The following is a 19,089-nucleotide window of genomic DNA, read 5'->3' on the forward strand; positions in this document are numbered from 1 at the left end:
TTATGTTTGCATGTGTTTTCTTGAAGTTGCAGCGCGTTGAGCTCTCTCGGCCACCGTACTTTCCCCTGTAAAAGAGAAAAAGTGAGTGCAACATTTCAACAATTTTCAACAGCATTGCTGTAAGGGACAATAGGGAAAAAGCTATATACAAAGTATGACGATACAAACAATTGTACTGTAAACGCAAAAAAAAAACACTCTGGATAATGCGTCAGCGATGATGTTGTCCGTGCCTCTGATATGCTTGATTTCTAAATGAAATGATTGCAAGATCAAGCTTCACCGCCTCAACCGATGGTTGGTGTTTCTCATGTGATCCAAAAATTTTAAAGGATCGTGATCACTGTACACCACAATCTTATGGGAAGCACCTAAATATACCTCAAAGTGCTGAACTGCCAAGACAAGAGCCAGTGTCTCTTTCTCTATGGTGGAATACCGCTGTTGATGTTCATTAAACTTCTTAGAAAAGAAGCAAATGGGGTGATGGATGTTTTCCACACCAAACTGTAAGAGCACAGCTCCCACACCGACTTTACTGGCATCCACAGCAAGCAAAAATGGCTCCACAAAATCAGGCGCAGCTAAAACTGGAGCAAAAGTCAACAACGCCTTAACATTCTCAAATGCCTTTTTACAAAGCACAAACCACAAAAAAGGCTTCTTTGGGCTAAGCAGATCAGTCAAAGGGGGCTACCACCTAGGAATAATTCTTACAAAATGCCCGATAATAGCCCACCATTCCTAAAAATCGTCGCAACTCACAACGATCTACAGGGGCAGGAAAATTGCAGATAGCAGATATTTTTGCATCTAGGGGGCGCACCTGTCCTCCTCCTACAATTCTACCGAAGTAGGTCACTGTTGCTTTCCCAAATTCACACTTCACCAAATTAATGGTAAGATTAGCAGCAGAAAGGCGGTTGAAAAGCTCACGTATCTGACAAAGGTGTTCCGACCAAGATGTACTGTAACAAACCACACCATCAAGATAAGCTTCACAACCAGACAAACCATGCATATATCACGGTATTAATCAATCTTTGAAACATAGACGGAGTGTTTCTCATTCAGCTGTACTAATATCTTCTGACAGTGTGTATCTGCCTCACCACTACAGTGAGGGAAATAATTATTTGAGCCCCTGTTGAATTCCTATGTTCACCTATTTATAAAGAAATGAGAAGTCACATAATTTCACTGGTAAGTTTATTTTAACATCAGAAGATATATGTTTCAACAAAACAAACAAGAAAAAAGCATTATGCGAGTACAAATCAATGTGACATTTATCTAGAGAAATAATTATTTAATGTTCTACAAGCCAGCAAGAAACTAGGTCAAGTACATGTGCACTAACACAACACAAGTAGTACTTAATTAAATATTAACCGATACAAAGCCAGCATTCTCATTTAATGGCATTACTTTTAAATAGTATTCTTGGGCCTTAACCTGTCTACATCTTCAGCCTTATCACCATGGTAAATACCAAAGAGCTGGCTAAGGACATCAGAGACGATCCCAAGAATGTTGACCTTCACAAAGGTAGAATGGGCTACATGACCATCTGCAAGCAGCTTGGTGAGAAATTGACAACTTTTGGTGTGATTATTTGCAAATGGAAGAAAGACAAAATAACTGTCACCCTTGGTCTGGGGCCCCAAGGAAGATCTCACCACATGTGACATCACAGATCTTAAGAATGGTGATGGCTAACCCCAGAACTATATGGGGGGAGCTCCTTAATGATCTCAAAGCAGCAGGGACCACAGTCACCCAGAAAATCATCGGTAACACATTGTTGAAATCCTGCAGTGCTGGCAAAGGACCCCCATGTTCAGGCCCTTCTGAAGTATGCCAGTGAACACCTGAATAATTCCAATAAGGCTTAGAAAAATGTCATGTGGTCAGATGAGACCAAAATTGAGCTGTTTGGCATCAACTCTACATGCTGTGTTTGGAGGGAAAAGAATGCTGACTGTAACCCCAGGAACACCATCCCTTCAAGAAGAAGCACATCAAGATCATGGAGTGCCCTAATCCCATAGAAAACCTATGGAGGGAACTCAAGCTTTGTGTTTCCAAGTGACAACCTAAAAAACATAAAGATTTGGAGGAGGTCTGCAAAGAGGGTGGATGAAAACTCCTGCTGACCTGCATGCAAACCTGGTGACCAATTAAAAGAAATATCTGACAGCTGGGCTTGCAAGCAATGGTTACTCCACCAAGCACTAAAGCATGTGTTCCAAGGGATCAGATACTTATTTCCCTAAATAAATCAAATAATTTTTTCCTTCACTTTATATTTATGATTCACCTTCAGAATAGACAGAAGTCTAGAACTGGTAGATCACAGACTTCTAGTGGGAGTATAAAAGGCCAGTAATATATGAAGGTGGTAGTTCATGTGGGGAAGTGCTTAACTGGTTTATCTCCTATCTCACAGACAGAAAACATTTCATTGCCCTATCCGGTCAGACATCAGACATATCAGCTGTCACACGTGGCGTTCCCCAGGGCTCGGTTCTGGGGCCACTGCTCTTCATCATTCACCCCCTAGGCCAGATCATTCACCGCTTTAACCTAAATTTCCACCTTTGCACCGACAACACCCAGATCTATGTTAGTTCCAGCTCCATAAACACCCTCCCACTTACACATATAGAATCCTGCCTCTCTAAAATCAAATTATGGATGAGCCATAATTTTCTAAAAATCAATAGTGATAAGACTGAATTAATTGTCTTTGGGACAAAATCCACACTTAGCAAAATCAGCCCGATAACCCTCAAATTGGACCACACTACCATCTCTCCATCTCCTCTGGTTCGAAACCTTGGTGTCACCTTTGACCCAACCCTCTCATTTGATGCACACCTTCATGCCATAGTAAAAACAGCTTACTTTCACCTCCGTAACATTGCCCGTATCAGGCCATACCTTTCAAACTCTGCTGCCGAGTCCCTCATTCATGTTTTTATCTCTAGCTGTCTTGACTACTGTAAGTCACTACTCGCTGGTATCTCCGCTAAATCTCTCCATAAACTTCAGATAGTTCAGAACTCTGCTGCCCGTCTCCTGACTCACACTCATTCCTACCAACACATCACACCCATTCTGCAGAGCCTGCACTGGCTCCCTATAAAAGAGTGCATCCACTTTAAAATGCTGCTCCTGACATTCAAGGCTCTTAATAACCAAGGCCCATCATACCTTAGTGATTTGCTTCTACCCTACCAGCCTCCCCTCAGTCTTAGATCTTCCTCTACTGGTTCTCTCCTCATCCCCCCTTCCAAATTACATCGCTATGGTGACCGTGCATTCTCCCGTTCAGCTCCCCGCCTTTGGAACTCACTCCCTACTGCTATCTGTTTATCGACCTCTGTTTCAGATTTTAAAACCAAGCTAAAAACCTTTCTTTTTGCTAAGGTATTTAACCTTCCATATGCATAATGTGTTTTTTGTGTACTTTCTCTGTAAGCATCTTTAAGTTCATGTAACACCGCTATATAAATAAAATGTATTATCATTATTATTATTATTTAGTGTTTTATAAGTAAGTAAAAGGATTGTATTCTATTCTAAAAGATTTAGGTCAATCAGGAGTCATTGGAATCATGCTAACTCCCCCCCCAGCACCTAATTTGATCTGAAAACTTCTGCCTGTTATGTATGTTTTAAACCAGTTCAAAACTACACCAAACTACCCCAAAGCCATTAACCACCAGCCCCAGGGACAGTGGACATTGGCTGAGACTGCGCTGTGACCCCCCCAGCTATGACCCCCCATTTTGATGACGTTCAGTTAGAGGCTCTTATCCTGGCACCACTTTTCCAGGTTCTCTACTTCCTTCAAGTAGGCTGACTCATCATTGTTGGAGATGAGGCCAAGCACTACTGTGTCATCAGCAAATTTCATGAAGGAACTTGAGCTGAGTGTGGTTACGCAGTTGTAAGTGTAGAGGGTGTACAGCAGTGGGCTCAAAACACAGCGTTGCGGGGCTCCCGTGTTGAGGGTGATTGCGCTGGACAAACAGTTGTCAACTCTCTCCACCTGGGGTCTTCCTGTAAGAAAATCCAGAATCCATCTGCTCAGCTGGTCACTCAGTCCCAGATTCCTCAGCATGCTGAACAGTCTGAGGGGGACTATGGTGTTGAATGCTGAGCTGTAGTCTATAAACAGCATTCTCACATAATTCCCTCTCTTTCCATCTACACGAGTCAGGGTAGTGTGTTAAACATGAGAGATGGCGTCCTCGGCGGATCTGTTGATGCAGTAGGCAAATTACAGTAGATCCATGGAGTTGGGGATGGAAGAGCAGATGAAATTCTTAAGAAGTCTCTCAAACATCTTCATGACAAGAGATGTTAAGGCCACAGGGTGAGTCATTGAGGCTGGAGGGCATGTTATTCTTTGGAACCGGAACGATTGTGGATTTTTTAAAACACGGAGGTACGACAGACTGAACCAGACACTCGCTGAAAATGTGGGTGAGCACATCAGCACCGCAGTACACGTTTGAAGATGCCATCCAGTCCCTCAGCTTTCCTGGTGTTTACTTGCCGCAGGGCAACACACACGTCACGGACACTGGGAGTTCACCACTGATGTTGCCGCACTGCGCTAGCAGGCTGTCGGTGGACGGCTTGCTGTTTGCATCAAACCGCGCGTATAACGTGTTAAGTCCGTCAGCCGACATGGAGACTGCGCTCGGAGCAATGGAGCTTTTACTTTTATAGCCCCCAATGGTGCGCAGACTGTGCCACAAGCGGCGGGAGTCGTTGAGCTGGAAGTGGGACTCTACCCCCTTTCGGTACCTGCGTTTCGCCTCTTTGACTACGTGCCATCCCATATCACCGGTGCTGAGTGCTTCATTGTAGGCAGCAGTATGTGTATTTACTGCTTCCACCATTTCTGATTGGAAAAGGTCTGAATGGTGGCTGAGGGAATGATCTGGTGCTGATGAAGCTGATGGTGACTTCCGTAAATTCACTGATGTCCGCTGAGCTGAGCCAGAACATGTCCCAGTCCACGTCATCCAGCGTGTCCTGCAGCTCAGCTTCAGATTGGTCGGTCCACCACTTTACCGTTTTCTGAATGAGCCTTTGTTTGTATTCCGGGATCAGGAATATGGCGTCGTGGTCGCTTTTCCCGAAACCCGGCTCTTAATTAACTGGCTTGTACCCGTGTTTGACCTGGGTGTAACAATGAACAAGCACTGGAGGCTAAGGAAATATTAACAGACATCGAGGCTAACTACACTAGGACAGACAGGGAAGACAACTGAAAATGATTAAACAGGGCATGGGCTGGACAGTCCAAAGCAAAAACATAAACAAACAAAGAAACAAACAATGCCAGACATTAGGAAAATATAACCAACAAATTAAACAAGATGCCAGAAGATGAGGCTGGACTCAAACTCACGACAAAAGACACCAGCCTCCAAGCCACAGACGCAGCCCATACAGCCACGCAGGAGAACAGGAAAAACACACAAGCGTAACACTGAACAGGGTGGCTAACAGTAAACAGGGGAAAGGCACACAGGACAGGACAGGACCAGACGGGCACTGACCCTGACAGTATTTGCTTAAACACTACAGTAGGGATAAGGTCGAGTGAACATGTTGATGATTTTAACTGTGATACCACATTGTTTAAACAATCTACACATATAGTTTCAAATTCATTTATTTGGGCCGCAACCAGTAATTTTAGTTCTTCACATTTAGCAGCAACACCAAACATCTCTATTGTAGAATTAACTAGATTGTGAATGGTTGAAAACAGAATTTTAGGGTTACCGCTGTTCTCTGTAATTATTATGGAAAAGTGGACTGGGTGTGCCTTGCAGGTACTTGTTTGATATGTAAAAATGCTTTCTTTATATATCTCTCAATGGAAATCTAGACATATTTTCCTCCACATACGCTTAGATATTTGCCACACTGCCACCTTTCTGACCTTGGCTATTCATAAACAAAAAGTAGGTGTACATCACTGCCAGATTGCCAGGTCATTTAATTTGGCATTGTATGTCGATCGCAACAACAACAACAACAACAACAATAATAATAATAATAATAATACTGACAATGATAATAATAATAATGTTGTGGTAGACAGTAGGTTGGCCCTTTAGCCACCCCTTTGCTCAGCCTCTGCTCATGTGACACTCAGGGCTTAATATCAGACACTCCCACAAAAAGTATCACTGAGGATTTGTGTATTTAAACCGAATGTGTTCCTGATAGTTCAACTGAAAATCATGGTGCTTCTCTGTCTGCTCACCTGTCTGCTGGGGGCACTCAGTGCTCAGGCAGAAGTGGTGCAAAGCTTTCAGAACTGTAGTGAGTTTTTCTATAAGGGAAAAGAGCCAACAGGGATGGATGAGAACGCTCAGAAAATTTGCCAAAAATATGGAAATCACCCTAACCCTTTTTTTGCTACGCTTTACTCAGAATACCACAGAATCCCCTTGTACAGTGCATACATATTTAAGCATAGAACTGGCAATACACAAGCAAGAAAAGCCCAATGGTTCATAGAGCCACAGGTAAGATTTATTACTTTTTAATTAAGGTGTCATATTGGGACATTGATTAGAACACTTGCTGTGATGTAATCATCCTTGTGTCTGTGACACTGTAGACTAAAAGTTCAGTAATTAGGTCAGTAATTAATATTATCAAATCCAGTTTTCCGTAGGTGTTTTGTGAGTTTGTGTCGATATTCAATAAGTAAATATGTCATGTAAATTTTATGTTTGTACACACACACACACATATATATATATATATATAAATGACATGAGACCGTTATATTTATCGCACCAGAAAACTAATACATACATACATACATATATATATATATATATATATATATGTGTGTGTGTGTGTGTGTGTATATATATATGTGTGTATATATATGTATATATATGTATATGTATATGTAATATACAGTATACAGTATATACATATATACAAACACTGCAAAAAAAAATCCGTCAAAAAACGTGTCTGTTTTTTTGCACTTTTTTTCACAATATTGCAGTTTGTTTTCCCACATGCAGACTCCGCCCACGTCACACAACGTCCACGCCGACTGTATGTTGGTTATGTGTGGGTTGAGTAATCAGTTAAATGATTACAGACAAGACTGTTAAATTAATATTTAATGTGATTTTGTGGTAAAATTTTAAAGGAACGTAATTATTTGGACTGATTCATTGTTTTTGTAGTGATCATGAACTCACAGGAAATGAATTACTGCAACAAACCTGAATTATATCAGCCCAACTTAAAAATCTAAGTACACTCAAAAGAACTGAGTTACTACTCCAAAAATTAATTTTTGAATTAAGTCAAATTAGTGGAAATGACTGAATCCAACTTTTAGGCAAAATGGGTCACTTTGACAGATAATGTTAATGGTTGCTGGTATAATTCAAATTATAATTTAAATTATCATTTAAATGACATATCAATGAATAATAATTTAAATGACATATTAATTTATTGACTATTACCACAAAACACCCTCCATAGTTTTCACTGTATTCTTCAATAAAGATTATTTGATTCTTGCAGTGATTAATCTGGCAGCACAAACAGTGGCTATAAACTACTTATATGATGTTGCTCACTGACTTGAGAAGGTTGTAGTCAACCTCAGGTACCACACTGCACTACACTAGAGGCTTTTATAATGCTATTTTATAATGCTATGTATGCTGTTTCTCTGTTACCTAATGTTTTATTGCCCCAATTTCGTGATTAATTTTTTGACAAAATAATAAACATTATTTTAAAACGTTTACTTGACATTGCACAAATTTGACTTTGACTTACTTTGATTTTGGCATTAAGATTTACTATTTTTAACATCCATTTTAATGTTAACCATGGTAAATACCGGTTTTCTGTACTCAAAATATTTTGTTGCATAAGCTCGTTTACTAGGTTAGCAACTGAATAACTTTATTAGCTAGCCCTAAATTAAAATGACACTACATTTAACAGACATTTTTACTGCATGTGTGACCAAAATGAATCTGGCAATGCTACTGTACATCAGTGAAGGGCTAGTTTCAAAGGCGTTTTCTACCTGGGTTCTATATAAAGTTGACCCGGAAAATGTGACAATAATGAACATTTTTTCCATATTTCAATGCTGAGTCAAAGCCACCTTGCTGTCTAACAAGTTATTGCAAAACAGTAAAAAAACAGCTGAACTAATCAATAAAATAGTCAGAACTGTGTCAGAAGTGTGGTCACTATTAATTACTGGTACCTTCAAATTGTGCAAATGGATAGATGGATAAATTGGAATAACTGGTGTCTTGTTTCCTTTATAGATATCTGGATTCAATAACTATGAAATGATGAGCTCAGAATCAGAATTCAATATTAGTGTTATAAAGGTAAACCAAGCCATCAATGACGACTACAAGGACACAGGATATGACCGTGGGCACCTAAACCCCTACAGTTTCCATGTGGGTGATCGTCGTGTGGCAACGTTTACACTGACTAACGCTGCACCAATGGATGCCTGTTTTAACCGTGTACACTGGAAAGAGTGGGAGACAGAGTTGCGGGATATTATACAAGAAAAGCTCCATGCTGATAGAAACAAAGCAACAGCCTACATTGTCACAGGTACTATTCCGACTCCAAGTTACAGAATACCGAAAAAAGGGGAATTCGATGAAGATGAAGAACGTGACCTTGACAGAGTGACGGTTCCCACTCATGTCTGGACGGCTCTCTGTTACAAACACCTGACTGATGATCATAACTCATTTTCCCTTGCCTACATAGGAGAGAACCAGCCAGAGAGTAACATAAGAGTAATGTCTGTTCAGGAAGTGAATTCTATACTCAGAGACCTGTTTCCTCAGGCAGTTCAGATATTTGATGATGACTGTTTCTCTGATAATCAGCGATCACAGAAAGCTGCAAATAAGCTATATAAACAAATTCAACTGTCTGTGAGCCGAAGACTCCAGATACCCCCTGATGTGTTGGACAGTTTCCAAAAACAGCCCAGTAGCACAGACCTTCAGCCACGTGACCATCCAACAAAGAGAACAAAGGGCAATAACATGCTCATAATGAGATCCTTTGATAATGCACCCTCTTTTTTCAAAGAGTTGGAAAACCTGAAGTATGTAACTGAGTCAGCGTGTCTGTTGACTAAGGTTACAAGATCGGATGTTGAATGTCAGCAGGTCCTGGAGAATTCAGAGATTGGATCAAAGACTGCAGCTGATGGGACTCACTGTAAGAGCCCAGTGTCTCCTGTGTACTGTGTATGTGAATCGGGGTCCAAGCATGGTAAATGTCTGGTCATCCCAGAGATATCAATTGCTGAGGAGATTACCACAGCAGATTATTGGAGAGGCCTGCGTTGCTGTGACACAGAAAGTGGATTAATTCCCTATTGTACCTCTCCCTGCCTGTACCAGAAGAAGCTCAAGGACTACTGGTGTTACTCAGGGCAGTCCTACATACAGTGCTCACCCCAGTACTCACTCATCACTGCTGGAGGTGAGAAATGCAAAGATGATCATCCCTGTGCCACATATGGACAAGACCACTACTGGTGTAAGAAAGCATTGGGGTCCACGGATTACTGCAGTCCGCCTCTGCCTGACAGTATAACCACAACTGGCAAAAAATGTCGAATCAATCATGCTTGTGGCAAATATGGTAAAAATTACTACTGGTGCTACCCTGATTATAATAACAACTGGGAGTACTGCTGCACTCATAATGATCGCTTTTCAGCTGTAGATGGCAAAACTTGCAAGCCTGATCACCCCTGTGGACACTATGGTAATGACTACTTATGGTGCAGCACAACAGATGGCAATTGGGATTACTGCTGTGTGGGAGAGTGAAATTTAAAGAGTTTGTCATCTTTTTTTTTTTTTGTCATTTTTGACTATAGAATGGAAGGTGGCTTAGAATTCCTATGCTTTGCTATGCTGAATTACACGTTTCACTTTTGCACAGATATATACTGTATACGTGCATCTGAATGTTACTTAATAAAAATAATCTATCTACAAGAAATAAACCTTTCAACTTCTGCAACGTCACAATGTATTTTTTTTCAAATTTCTTTATGTTTTTTTCATTGTTTCTTTGTGGAGTGTAAAATGCATGGTTTTCATTGTTCAGTTATCCCTTTATACATGATATTTTTCTTTGCTGTACCATCTTGAACGTTAGGCTAAAACATCAGAATCCCTTCCATTGGAGAGAGTTCTGTACTGTATATGTCAGATTCAGCACCTGTTTGTCCCAGTCTTTCCTGTCTTCCCCCATTGTCCAAGTCTTTAGTGTTTCCCCTGTTCCTAGACTTGCTGCATGGCTCAATGAGCTGACCGTCTAGCTGTTAATTAACTCCTCTGTTGTGTGTTTAAATCCCGCCTCGTCTGTTTTTGTATTTTGTTCCCTAGTTTTTCATTGGTTTCATCAGTTTTTCTAGTTCCTGTGATTTTGTGGTTTGTTTTCTGTTTGGTTTCTTGCTTTGTGCTTTGGTTGTGTTTTACCTGTTTTTATAAATTGTTGGATTCTGTTTTCCTTGTTTCTTTGTCAGTTCCTAGTTTCCCTCTTTAGTTTCTGAATAATGATTAGTCTCACCTGTTGCCTGTCCTTGTGTGTTTGCTCGTTTCCCTGCACCCTCCCGGATTGGTTATTTGTCTGTCTCACTCCTGCTTCTTGTTACCCAGTTCAGTTTTTGTATTTATGTTCCTGCCTGAGTTCAGTTCCCCAGTGGGTCATTGTATGTATGAATGATGTATGTGATGGATATTTAATGTTGTGTGATTTGTTGGCTGCCTGCCTGCCTGCCACAAGATCATCAGGACATGGGTCTTGGGTGGGGGTCGGGCCGAAAGATATGGGGCACAGACAGACAGACAGACAGACAGATAGATAGATAGACAGACAGACAGACAGACTTTATCCAGCACCATTGGTCTACAGGGGAGTGGGCGGTACCAGGAGCTGCACAGAAAAGGGTATAACAACTGTCCTGACACCTTTCTGCATATGTTAATCATCCAAGGACAGGACCAGCAATCAAATACACCCCCATCCCATTAAAATATAAACCACTCAGGAGACGTGTCCAGTATATCTCCAATAATTTTTCTCTGACTTGATGCCAATATGTTATAAAACCACAGCTCTCTAATCGCCAAGATCAGTCAGAACTGAGTCAGCAAAATATAATATAATATAAAACAAGAAAAAGCTGTAATATCCTTTTTGGTCAGTCTTTCTCATGATGGTGGGTAAATCTGGGATGGCTCTTCTGATCCTCATGACTAGTATGCATATTAAAATAGGGCAGATATGTGGAGGTGGAAACTCATTGACTTAACACCCTGTGGTTTAAATTAAACACTACTAAAGTTAATAAAGATTAACACTGTAAAAACAACACTCACTGCACACTGTAAAGTGTTAAAGGTAACACTGAATGGTGTAGACCAGGACCGTGCAGAGACGTTTAAAGGGGCGGGTGCTCAAAGTTAAAAAACTTTAACTTTTTTAACAACAACTCACATTCATGATGAATCTAATATGGAATTATGTGGATATCCATATTAGATCGTTTTTAGTGAAATAAAAGCCCTCCAGAAAAGAAGGGAAAAGTCCTGTAACTTACTTTAAAACAAAACATGTTCCCTAAAATGGTGGACAGAGCTACAGACCCCCTTGTAACACCCTTACCCAGTTAGCTAGCAGTTAATGACCACCACTACTTGTGCAGTTCATAAAAGGACAGGTAATTTTTGTCGTGCTGTTGCACAAACAGCACGCTCATTTATTTCAATTCATTTGTTGTTATAGACTATAGTATGGAAGCCCGTTTCCGCCACCTGAAGGAGAAAAAAAACCCATCATTAACTCAGAATTCTGACTTTTTATCTCAGAATTCTGACTTATTAAGTCGGAATTCTGACTTATTAACTCAGAATTCTGACTTATTAACTCAGAATTCTGACTTATTAAGTCGGAATTCTGACTTATTAACTCAGAATTCTGACTTATTAAGTCGGAATTCTGACTTATTAACTCAGAATTCTGACTTATTAACTCAGAATTCTGACTTTTTATCTCAGAATTCTGACTTATTAAGTCGGAATTCTGACTTATTAACTCAGAATTCTGACTTTTTATCTCAGAATTCTGACTTATTAACTCAGAATTCTGACTTCCATTCTCAGATGCACATGTAACAGCAGACGTCAAGCCTACACTTCATCTTAGCAGCATGGAACATATAATTGAGTATTTTAATTGTGGTTTTACGACCAAAGAAATTTTATCGTTGTTACATCATGTCCACTGCTTCCAAATCAGCAAAAGAACTCTCGAAAGGTTTTTAAAAAACAAACACCTGTGGAGGCGAAAAAACCTTACAAATGAAACAGAAGTTGCACGCTTTATACAACAGCAGCTGTCAACATCTGGGCAGCTACACGGATACAGATGGATGCACCAAAAATGCTTGCTTCATGGAATAAAAACAAGCAGGGAGACGGTGAGGCAAATTTTGCGTCTAATTGATGGAGACGGAGTTGAATTACGAGCGCGAAACAGGCTTCGCAGACGAGTCTATCACTCTCGTGGACCAAATTTTGTCTGGCATATAGACGGATATGACAAATTAAAGCCTTATGGGATAGCAATTAGTGGGTGCATCGACGGCTACTCTCGCAAAATGATGTGGCTGGAAGCATTCAGAACAAACAATGACCCTAAGGTAATCGCTGGCTACTATATGGATGCTGTTATTCAGTCAGGCGGGTGCCCAGAACGAGTTCGTTTAGACCGCGGTACTGAAAATGTCTGTGTTGGCGACCTCCAGAAATTCCTGCGATTGCCCGATGGTGAGAGAGCAGCACAAGACAGTGCAATTTTTGGTCCGAGTACAGGAAACCAGCGAATCGAGCAGTGGTGGCTTACGCTAAGAAAACAATGTGTTCAATTTTGGCTTGACCTGTTTGAGAAACTGAAAGAAGACGGACACTTCACTGGCACCTTTCTGGATAAATCACTGGCTCAGTTCTGCTTCATGAACACGATCCAGGTATGTATTTCCATTGATTCAACTAACTTGATAATTTTATCCTTTTTCAGGTATTATAAGTATTATATATAAGCAGAGATTGGAAGTAACGAAGTACAAATACTACAAATACTTCGTTACTGTACTTAAGTAGAATTTTCGGGTATACTTTATACTTTTGTACTTTAAGTATGTTTTGGAGCCTGTACTTTTTACTTTCACTTGAGTAAAACATTGATTCAATACTTCAACTTTTACTAGAGTATTTTTAAACCAAGGTATCTATACATTTACTTGAGTAAAGAATGTGTGTACCGTGTGCCTGCGGGTTTTAAAATGTTTTTAAAATTGTATGTTATTTTACTGCTAATATTTTTGAATATATATTTAAATATTTAATTTACTACTAATATTTGACTAATTATGAAACTTGTTGACTGCTCTCACACCCTCACTTGTCCTTCGTGGACAAGACCCAGGGTGTGATTGGGATTTGATTAGTCTTCACAAATGGATCATTTCTTGAAATGTGGCTTTTTTCTTTTTTTTTTCCTTTTAGGAATTTTGAAAAGTATCTATATGAAGACCATAAAGGTTCTGCTTGTTTGTTTTAATAGGAGGAGCTTGACGAGATTTGTTGGACTTGGAATAATCACCGGATACGGCCATCACACAACAGTCGCGCTCCAAACGGCAGGCCGTCACTCATGTACGCTCTACCAAATTTGTACGGGACCACAAGTTATCTTCACGCAGTAAATGAAGACTCAATTCAGACCTGCCTGGAAGAGTGTGCCTTCAAAGACTTTCCATGTGACAAGGACATTTACTATTTATGCGCAGACATTATATCAGAAAATAATCTTGAGGTTGTAGATGAGGTGTATGCCAACGTAGATTTATACCTCAAACTTCGTGAAATTGTTTTGGACATGCTGGGTTAATGCACTCTATTAGCTTTACTAAACTGGCCTCATTCCTTCGTTAACACTGAATGTCATTTAAACAAGGTTGTGCGCAGTTGTATATTGATTATTTTTGTTTTGCAGTTGTTGAGATGTAAAGTAATGCAGCACATAATGACGTAGACATGTTCCTGATTGTTCGATCTGAGAGAATTCAAGCTTACCAATACTGAAGTATGGGATCCTAAAGATAACAAGGACCTGTAATTGTATTGTGAATGTATTAAAATTGATTTATTTGATTTTCCGTGGTATTTAAAGTGAAACGATGAAATACACAAATATACATGATAATTAAGATAATAAATCTGTTAAATATACATTTTGTACGAAGGACATTTTTATTATCAATTTTATGTTTCACTGCTGAAAAAGTAGTCATTTACTTTACTTTTAGTACAAAATACTCATTGAATCTCATATCTTCTTTTATAATCTAGAGATTGTATGTGTATGGTGTTCTGGTCAAACAAAAACTTTAAAATGCAACAGCTTGAGCTATTTTCTTAAAATGAAGCCATCTTGTGGGATACAAAAAATGCAGATTGAAGCTTGAAGTTTCATTTAGACTCTGTTTTTTATTTAATTATGCAGGCCACCATCAAGTGCTCACCGGTATATTCCTCGGTTTTCTTTAAATATTTTTCTTTATTATTCTTGAGCCACCTGTACAAACCCTGTATTTAGATTTTTCCTTTAGATTTAATGTTTTTACTATTTCACTTGAAATAATAAATGTACTAATTTTGTAGCAATGTCCTTAGAAGAGCCATAGGGAGAAAAGGGAAAAAAAATAGTTACAAAACTAACTGTTTTATAATTCAGAATAATTATAAACCCTAGTCAGCAAAAATGTACATACTGTTCTCCTATTATGTACATTATGCCCCCCTCCCAAAAAAAATTAAATCTTCAAGAGATCAGAAGTGAGGTCAAACCTAGCAATTCGCAACCTGCTGCTTAAGAACATTTTAAAGAACATTTTAGAACAACAATTTGCATGTTAGAACAACCATATAGTTATTTGTAAAACACTTGACACTAAAGTGCAATAATGCATAAAATATAAGAGTATTTCAAAAATACTAAAAGTTCACATTCAAAGATTTCCATAACAAGGAGTCAATAAAGTGCAAACAAAAGGACAATCAGCACCAACAATCAACATTTAAATGCCAAAACTGGATACCATTACTTTAACAAATAAAATTATAAAACCATCAAAACAAAACAAAATTTAAATCAAAACACTGGCATAACTTTCACAGTAATCATAAAAGCAAAAATGTCCAGTTCTGGACATTTGGAAATGTGGATTTACTTTAACTGCCCTGTAAATTTAGTTTCACCATGGCAGACCTCTTTACACTATGTCCATGACCCACATGTTGCTGTCTAGGACCTTGTTCATTTCTGCCCGAAAATCAGGGTAACTGTCATAGAAAATGGACAGTTCCAGGACACATCCACATGTGTGTGATACAGGTCTTCTTTTAAAACCTTGAATCTCTGTAAAAGCTACATTAATAGTTTTTCCAAGGTACAAGTCAGAGCCTGTGCAAAATCGCAAGAACTTTGACAGGCGGTGGAATTCAGACTCCTTGATGTATTTTCTAAGGTGATTCTGAATTTCACTTTCAGGACCATTTCTTGCTGGATCAATAGGAAAGGAAAGAGATTTTAGCACCTTTCTTGCAGTTGGTTTCAGGTTTTCATAACCACATTTTATTTCCTCCAGATCTGAACAGATTGTATTCAACACCGTGGCCCACTGATCAATCACAAAAGCTGGCTCTTGGATGAATTTCTTATGTGCCATTTCTCGCAGGATTTCTTCAAAGTTTTCTTTAGTGGGCATCTTACGACAGCTGTAACCGTCAAGTATTTCAAACAGTTCCTCTTTGTCAACAGAGTGAAAATCAGTGCGACTCTCGTCAAAGACTGTACGCTCTGTTTCTGGGACATACTGCAAAAAGTTCTCAATTAAGTCACTTTGGACATCACCCAGTATTGCCTGCTCAAAGATTACAGGAGCCAATTTAATTGGAAAATATCTTTCTCTCTTCCAGCCCAAGATGATCACTCTGGCTACACTTACCCATTCTTTTTCTGCAAAATCATGACGCAGGAATGGGACTTTGCATTGGTTTCCCATTGTGCATTGCTCATAGAAGTCATTCCAAAACTCACTTAAACAGTCCCTCAGTACTCCTCCTTCATCATGTGCCATTTCATGCTGGCCATTAGGCAGGACAAGCTGAATTCTGAACTGAGACTGGAGAGGATCTTCATCAGTAAAAAATGCAATCAGCTCTGGAAGAATGTTTCCACGATGAAGAATCAGAACCTTGGGTTCTACTGGCATTGGTAGGGTGTCATCTAAGACTTCTTCTGACAAGACTGACTCCATATTGTTTAGAAATGTGACTGTGTCACTGTCATCGTAGTTATTTTCCAATGAATTTTCAGGAAGAACTGGTGAACTCTGTATCATGCATGACGCTTCCTCATCAACTGCAATAAATAATTCACTGCTTTGTGTAATGTCTGATGTATCATCAACAATCCTCAAATTGTCACCTGAAGGTGTTGAATGTGCTTGAGGAACTGACAGTGTGCTCTCTGGCTGAATTAAACTCTTTTGTTTAAGCTTTGTTGTCAAGTAAAAGCGAAGCACAGATAACTGTGTTTCATCATAGAGATCTCCTACAGTTGTGTTTTCATCAAGTGATGTTTCCTTGAAATCTTTTATGTCCATTTCAAAGTCACTAGCACATCCAACAGAATTCTTGCCACTAGGGAAAAATAAAGAAAAAGCTTTTTCCAACAAATCTGCTTTTTGACTTCCTCTTGACACTTCAACTTTTCTTGTTCCACCACCTTTCCTTGTTCTCACTTGAATGAATGCATTTTTTTCTTCATCAAAATTCATCCACCCTATTTCTACCTTTCTGTTTTTTTTGCTAGATGTTTTACGAGGTAATGCAGAAGTGCCTTCTGTTGTAGGACCTTCATGTGGTCTTTTTTGAGACAACTTTGACCGTAGACGTTCTAACAGTTTTGAATGGCGCACTTCTACATTTTTTACTTTCCTCCTACAGAATGATACTACTGCCAGACGGTCACCATACGATGGAATGTATCCCTGGAGTTGTTCATCTGTCATGACTAGAATTACATCACTGTCAATCTGAAAAACAGACCAGCAACTACTAACTACATTGCACACAATTATTTTTCCACAAATTACATACTGTGCATACACAAACACATGATATACAAGAATAAGTGATGGAGTAATAAGTATTGACAACAATATTTGTTTATGGTACGAACACACACTTACAAAGGAACAGAAATGTTAAGTTAACAAGTATTGGATGAAATGAGTTGTTTTTTAAAAAAAAATTTAGATGACTACCTTGTCTCTTTCCAGTTTTTCAATGGCATTCTCTGGAATGTTCCTCTGTCTCAAAAAACTTGACAGCTCATCCATCCTGAGGTCAATTAAACAATCAAAACATGTTACAGATGGCATTGTAAACCTTAAGTTATTTAATTTGGAACATAACATTGTATCAATAGATTATCAATTTAAAACACACATACCTTTGTTTAAATGTAAAAATGTCCCAGGATTTGCCTCTTTCAGGTACTTAAGAGCAGGCTATGAACTAGAACAATACAACAAGAAAAACTATCAAATTACAAATATTTAATCAACTATTTACTGCATTCTGTAGCAGCATTTTGCCACTTTGCTATTATGACACATAGGGACTATATATTTGATTAATTTTTATGGCCACTGCTTTATAAGCACTTTAAACCCTGGAATGAGGTCCTGATTCAGGAAGAATGCAACTATACTATACTATTTCCTATACTATAGTATAGGCTATACTATTTCCTATTAAATAAAAATGCCTCCTTTTGTCTATTACATAAAACTATTGTGTGTTGTTTGCACAAACATAATTTCTGACACCCAACACCTCCATCTCTAATTTCCCAGTTCTATTTGTAATCTGTTCTGACTATTAAATAATTATCTAAGACTACATTAACACAACCATACATACCAGATGCTACTTACAGCATTTGTAATATAAATGCCTCTTGAAAAAGCTGCAATTACGTTAAATTACGTACGTGCAATTAATTTAAAGTTGACTATTTAAAAAAAACCCGCTGTAAAAATCATAAGCCTGCAAGGAAATCAGTGGGTCCACCAACAAGGGCTCATTAATGATGCTAACAAGCTTACCGGCACCAAACAATGTATGCTGGTATTTCTTGTATAACCAACATCGCATATGCTGGTCAAACTGGCAACCAGCTACACTGATCTTTACTTTTTCAGCGCGGAAAACCATATCATTGCCATCTTTCACTGCACTGCACCCATCCTAACTAGACAGCTTCCTCTCTCTCCGATATACCTGTAGTTAAGAAATTACCGTTTTCTTCTCTTACATAGAATGCTCACGTTGCTCGCTTTTGCACGTACCATATCATGACGAACTCATTAAATGTTCTCAAGTAATCGTGTCCTCTTCCTACTTCCTCGTCTATGCGGAACAAAGTTCAAAAGTCAACGAACCGACCAATCAGAATCAGAGATAAAAAGTCAGATTTCTGACTTTTTATCTCAGAACTCCGACTTAAGTCAGAATTCTGAGTTAATAAGTCAGAATTCTGAGTTAATAAGTCAGAATTCTGAGTTAATAAGTCAGAATTCCGACTTAATAAGTCAGAATTCTGAGTTAATAAGTCAGAATTCCGACTTAATAAGTCAGAATTCCGACTTAATAAGTCAGAATTCTGAGATAAAAAGTCAGAATTCTGAGTTAATAAGTCAGAATTCCGACTTAATAAGTCAGAATTCTGAGATAAAAAGTCAGAATTCTGAGTTAATGATGGGGTTTTTTTCTCCTTCAGGTGGCGGAAACGGGCTTCCATACTATAGTGTGCGCTGTACACCCTATTTACTGTTTTGTTGCAGTCTGCACCTTCCAATTAATT

The 19,089-nt window shown here is 38.9% G+C and overlaps 2 protein-coding genes and 1 long non-coding RNA gene across 5 annotated transcripts; 2 read left to right on the plus strand and 1 right to left on the minus strand.

The window, feature by feature from the left end:
• Positions 1-6,273: 6,273 nt before the first annotated feature.
• LOC111839596 (uncharacterized) lies at positions 6,274-9,911 on the plus strand. The gene is made up of 2 exons (XM_072698034.1): positions 6,274-6,563; positions 8,364-9,911. The coding sequence occupies exons 1-2, from the start codon at positions 6,276-6,278 to the stop codon at positions 9,909-9,911; spliced, it is 1,836 nt and encodes a 611-aa protein (XP_072554135.1). The 5' UTR covers positions 6,274-6,275.
• A 2,418-nt stretch (positions 9,912-12,329) lies between these two features.
• LOC111838278 (uncharacterized) lies at positions 12,330-14,384 on the plus strand. Its single transcript, XR_011993898.1, has 2 exons — positions 12,330-13,120; positions 13,717-14,384. It is a non-coding gene; the product is annotated as an uncharacterized lncRNA (long non-coding RNA).
• Positions 14,385-14,639: 255 nt separating this feature from the next.
• LOC111838277 (uncharacterized) lies at positions 14,640-18,601 on the minus strand. 3 transcript variants are annotated; one of them, XM_023801112.2, is made up of 4 exons: positions 18,575-18,601; positions 17,674-17,738; positions 17,486-17,561; positions 14,640-17,254 (listed from the first exon to the last, which is right to left on the minus strand). In XM_023801112.2, the coding sequence occupies exons 3-4, from the start codon at positions 17,558-17,560 to the stop codon at positions 15,428-15,430; spliced, it is 1,902 nt and encodes a 633-aa protein (XP_023656880.2). In that variant the 5' UTR covers position 17,561; positions 17,674-17,738; positions 18,575-18,601; the 3' UTR covers positions 14,640-15,427. The 3 variants fall into 3 exon arrangements, with proteins under 3 accessions (XP_023656880.2, XP_072574538.1, XP_072574539.1); XM_072718437.1 differs by having other exon boundaries at positions 18,525-18,596; XM_072718438.1 differs by lacking the exon at positions 18,575-18,601 and having other exon boundaries at positions 17,674-18,138.
• Between the last annotated feature and the right edge of the window lie 488 nt (positions 18,602-19,089).

Source organism: Paramormyrops kingsleyae, chromosome 12, assembly GCF_048594095.1.
Source record: "Paramormyrops kingsleyae isolate MSU_618 chromosome 12, PKINGS_0.4, whole genome shotgun sequence".
Lineage (NCBI taxonomy): Eukaryota > Metazoa > Chordata > Actinopteri > Osteoglossiformes > Mormyridae > Paramormyrops > Paramormyrops kingsleyae.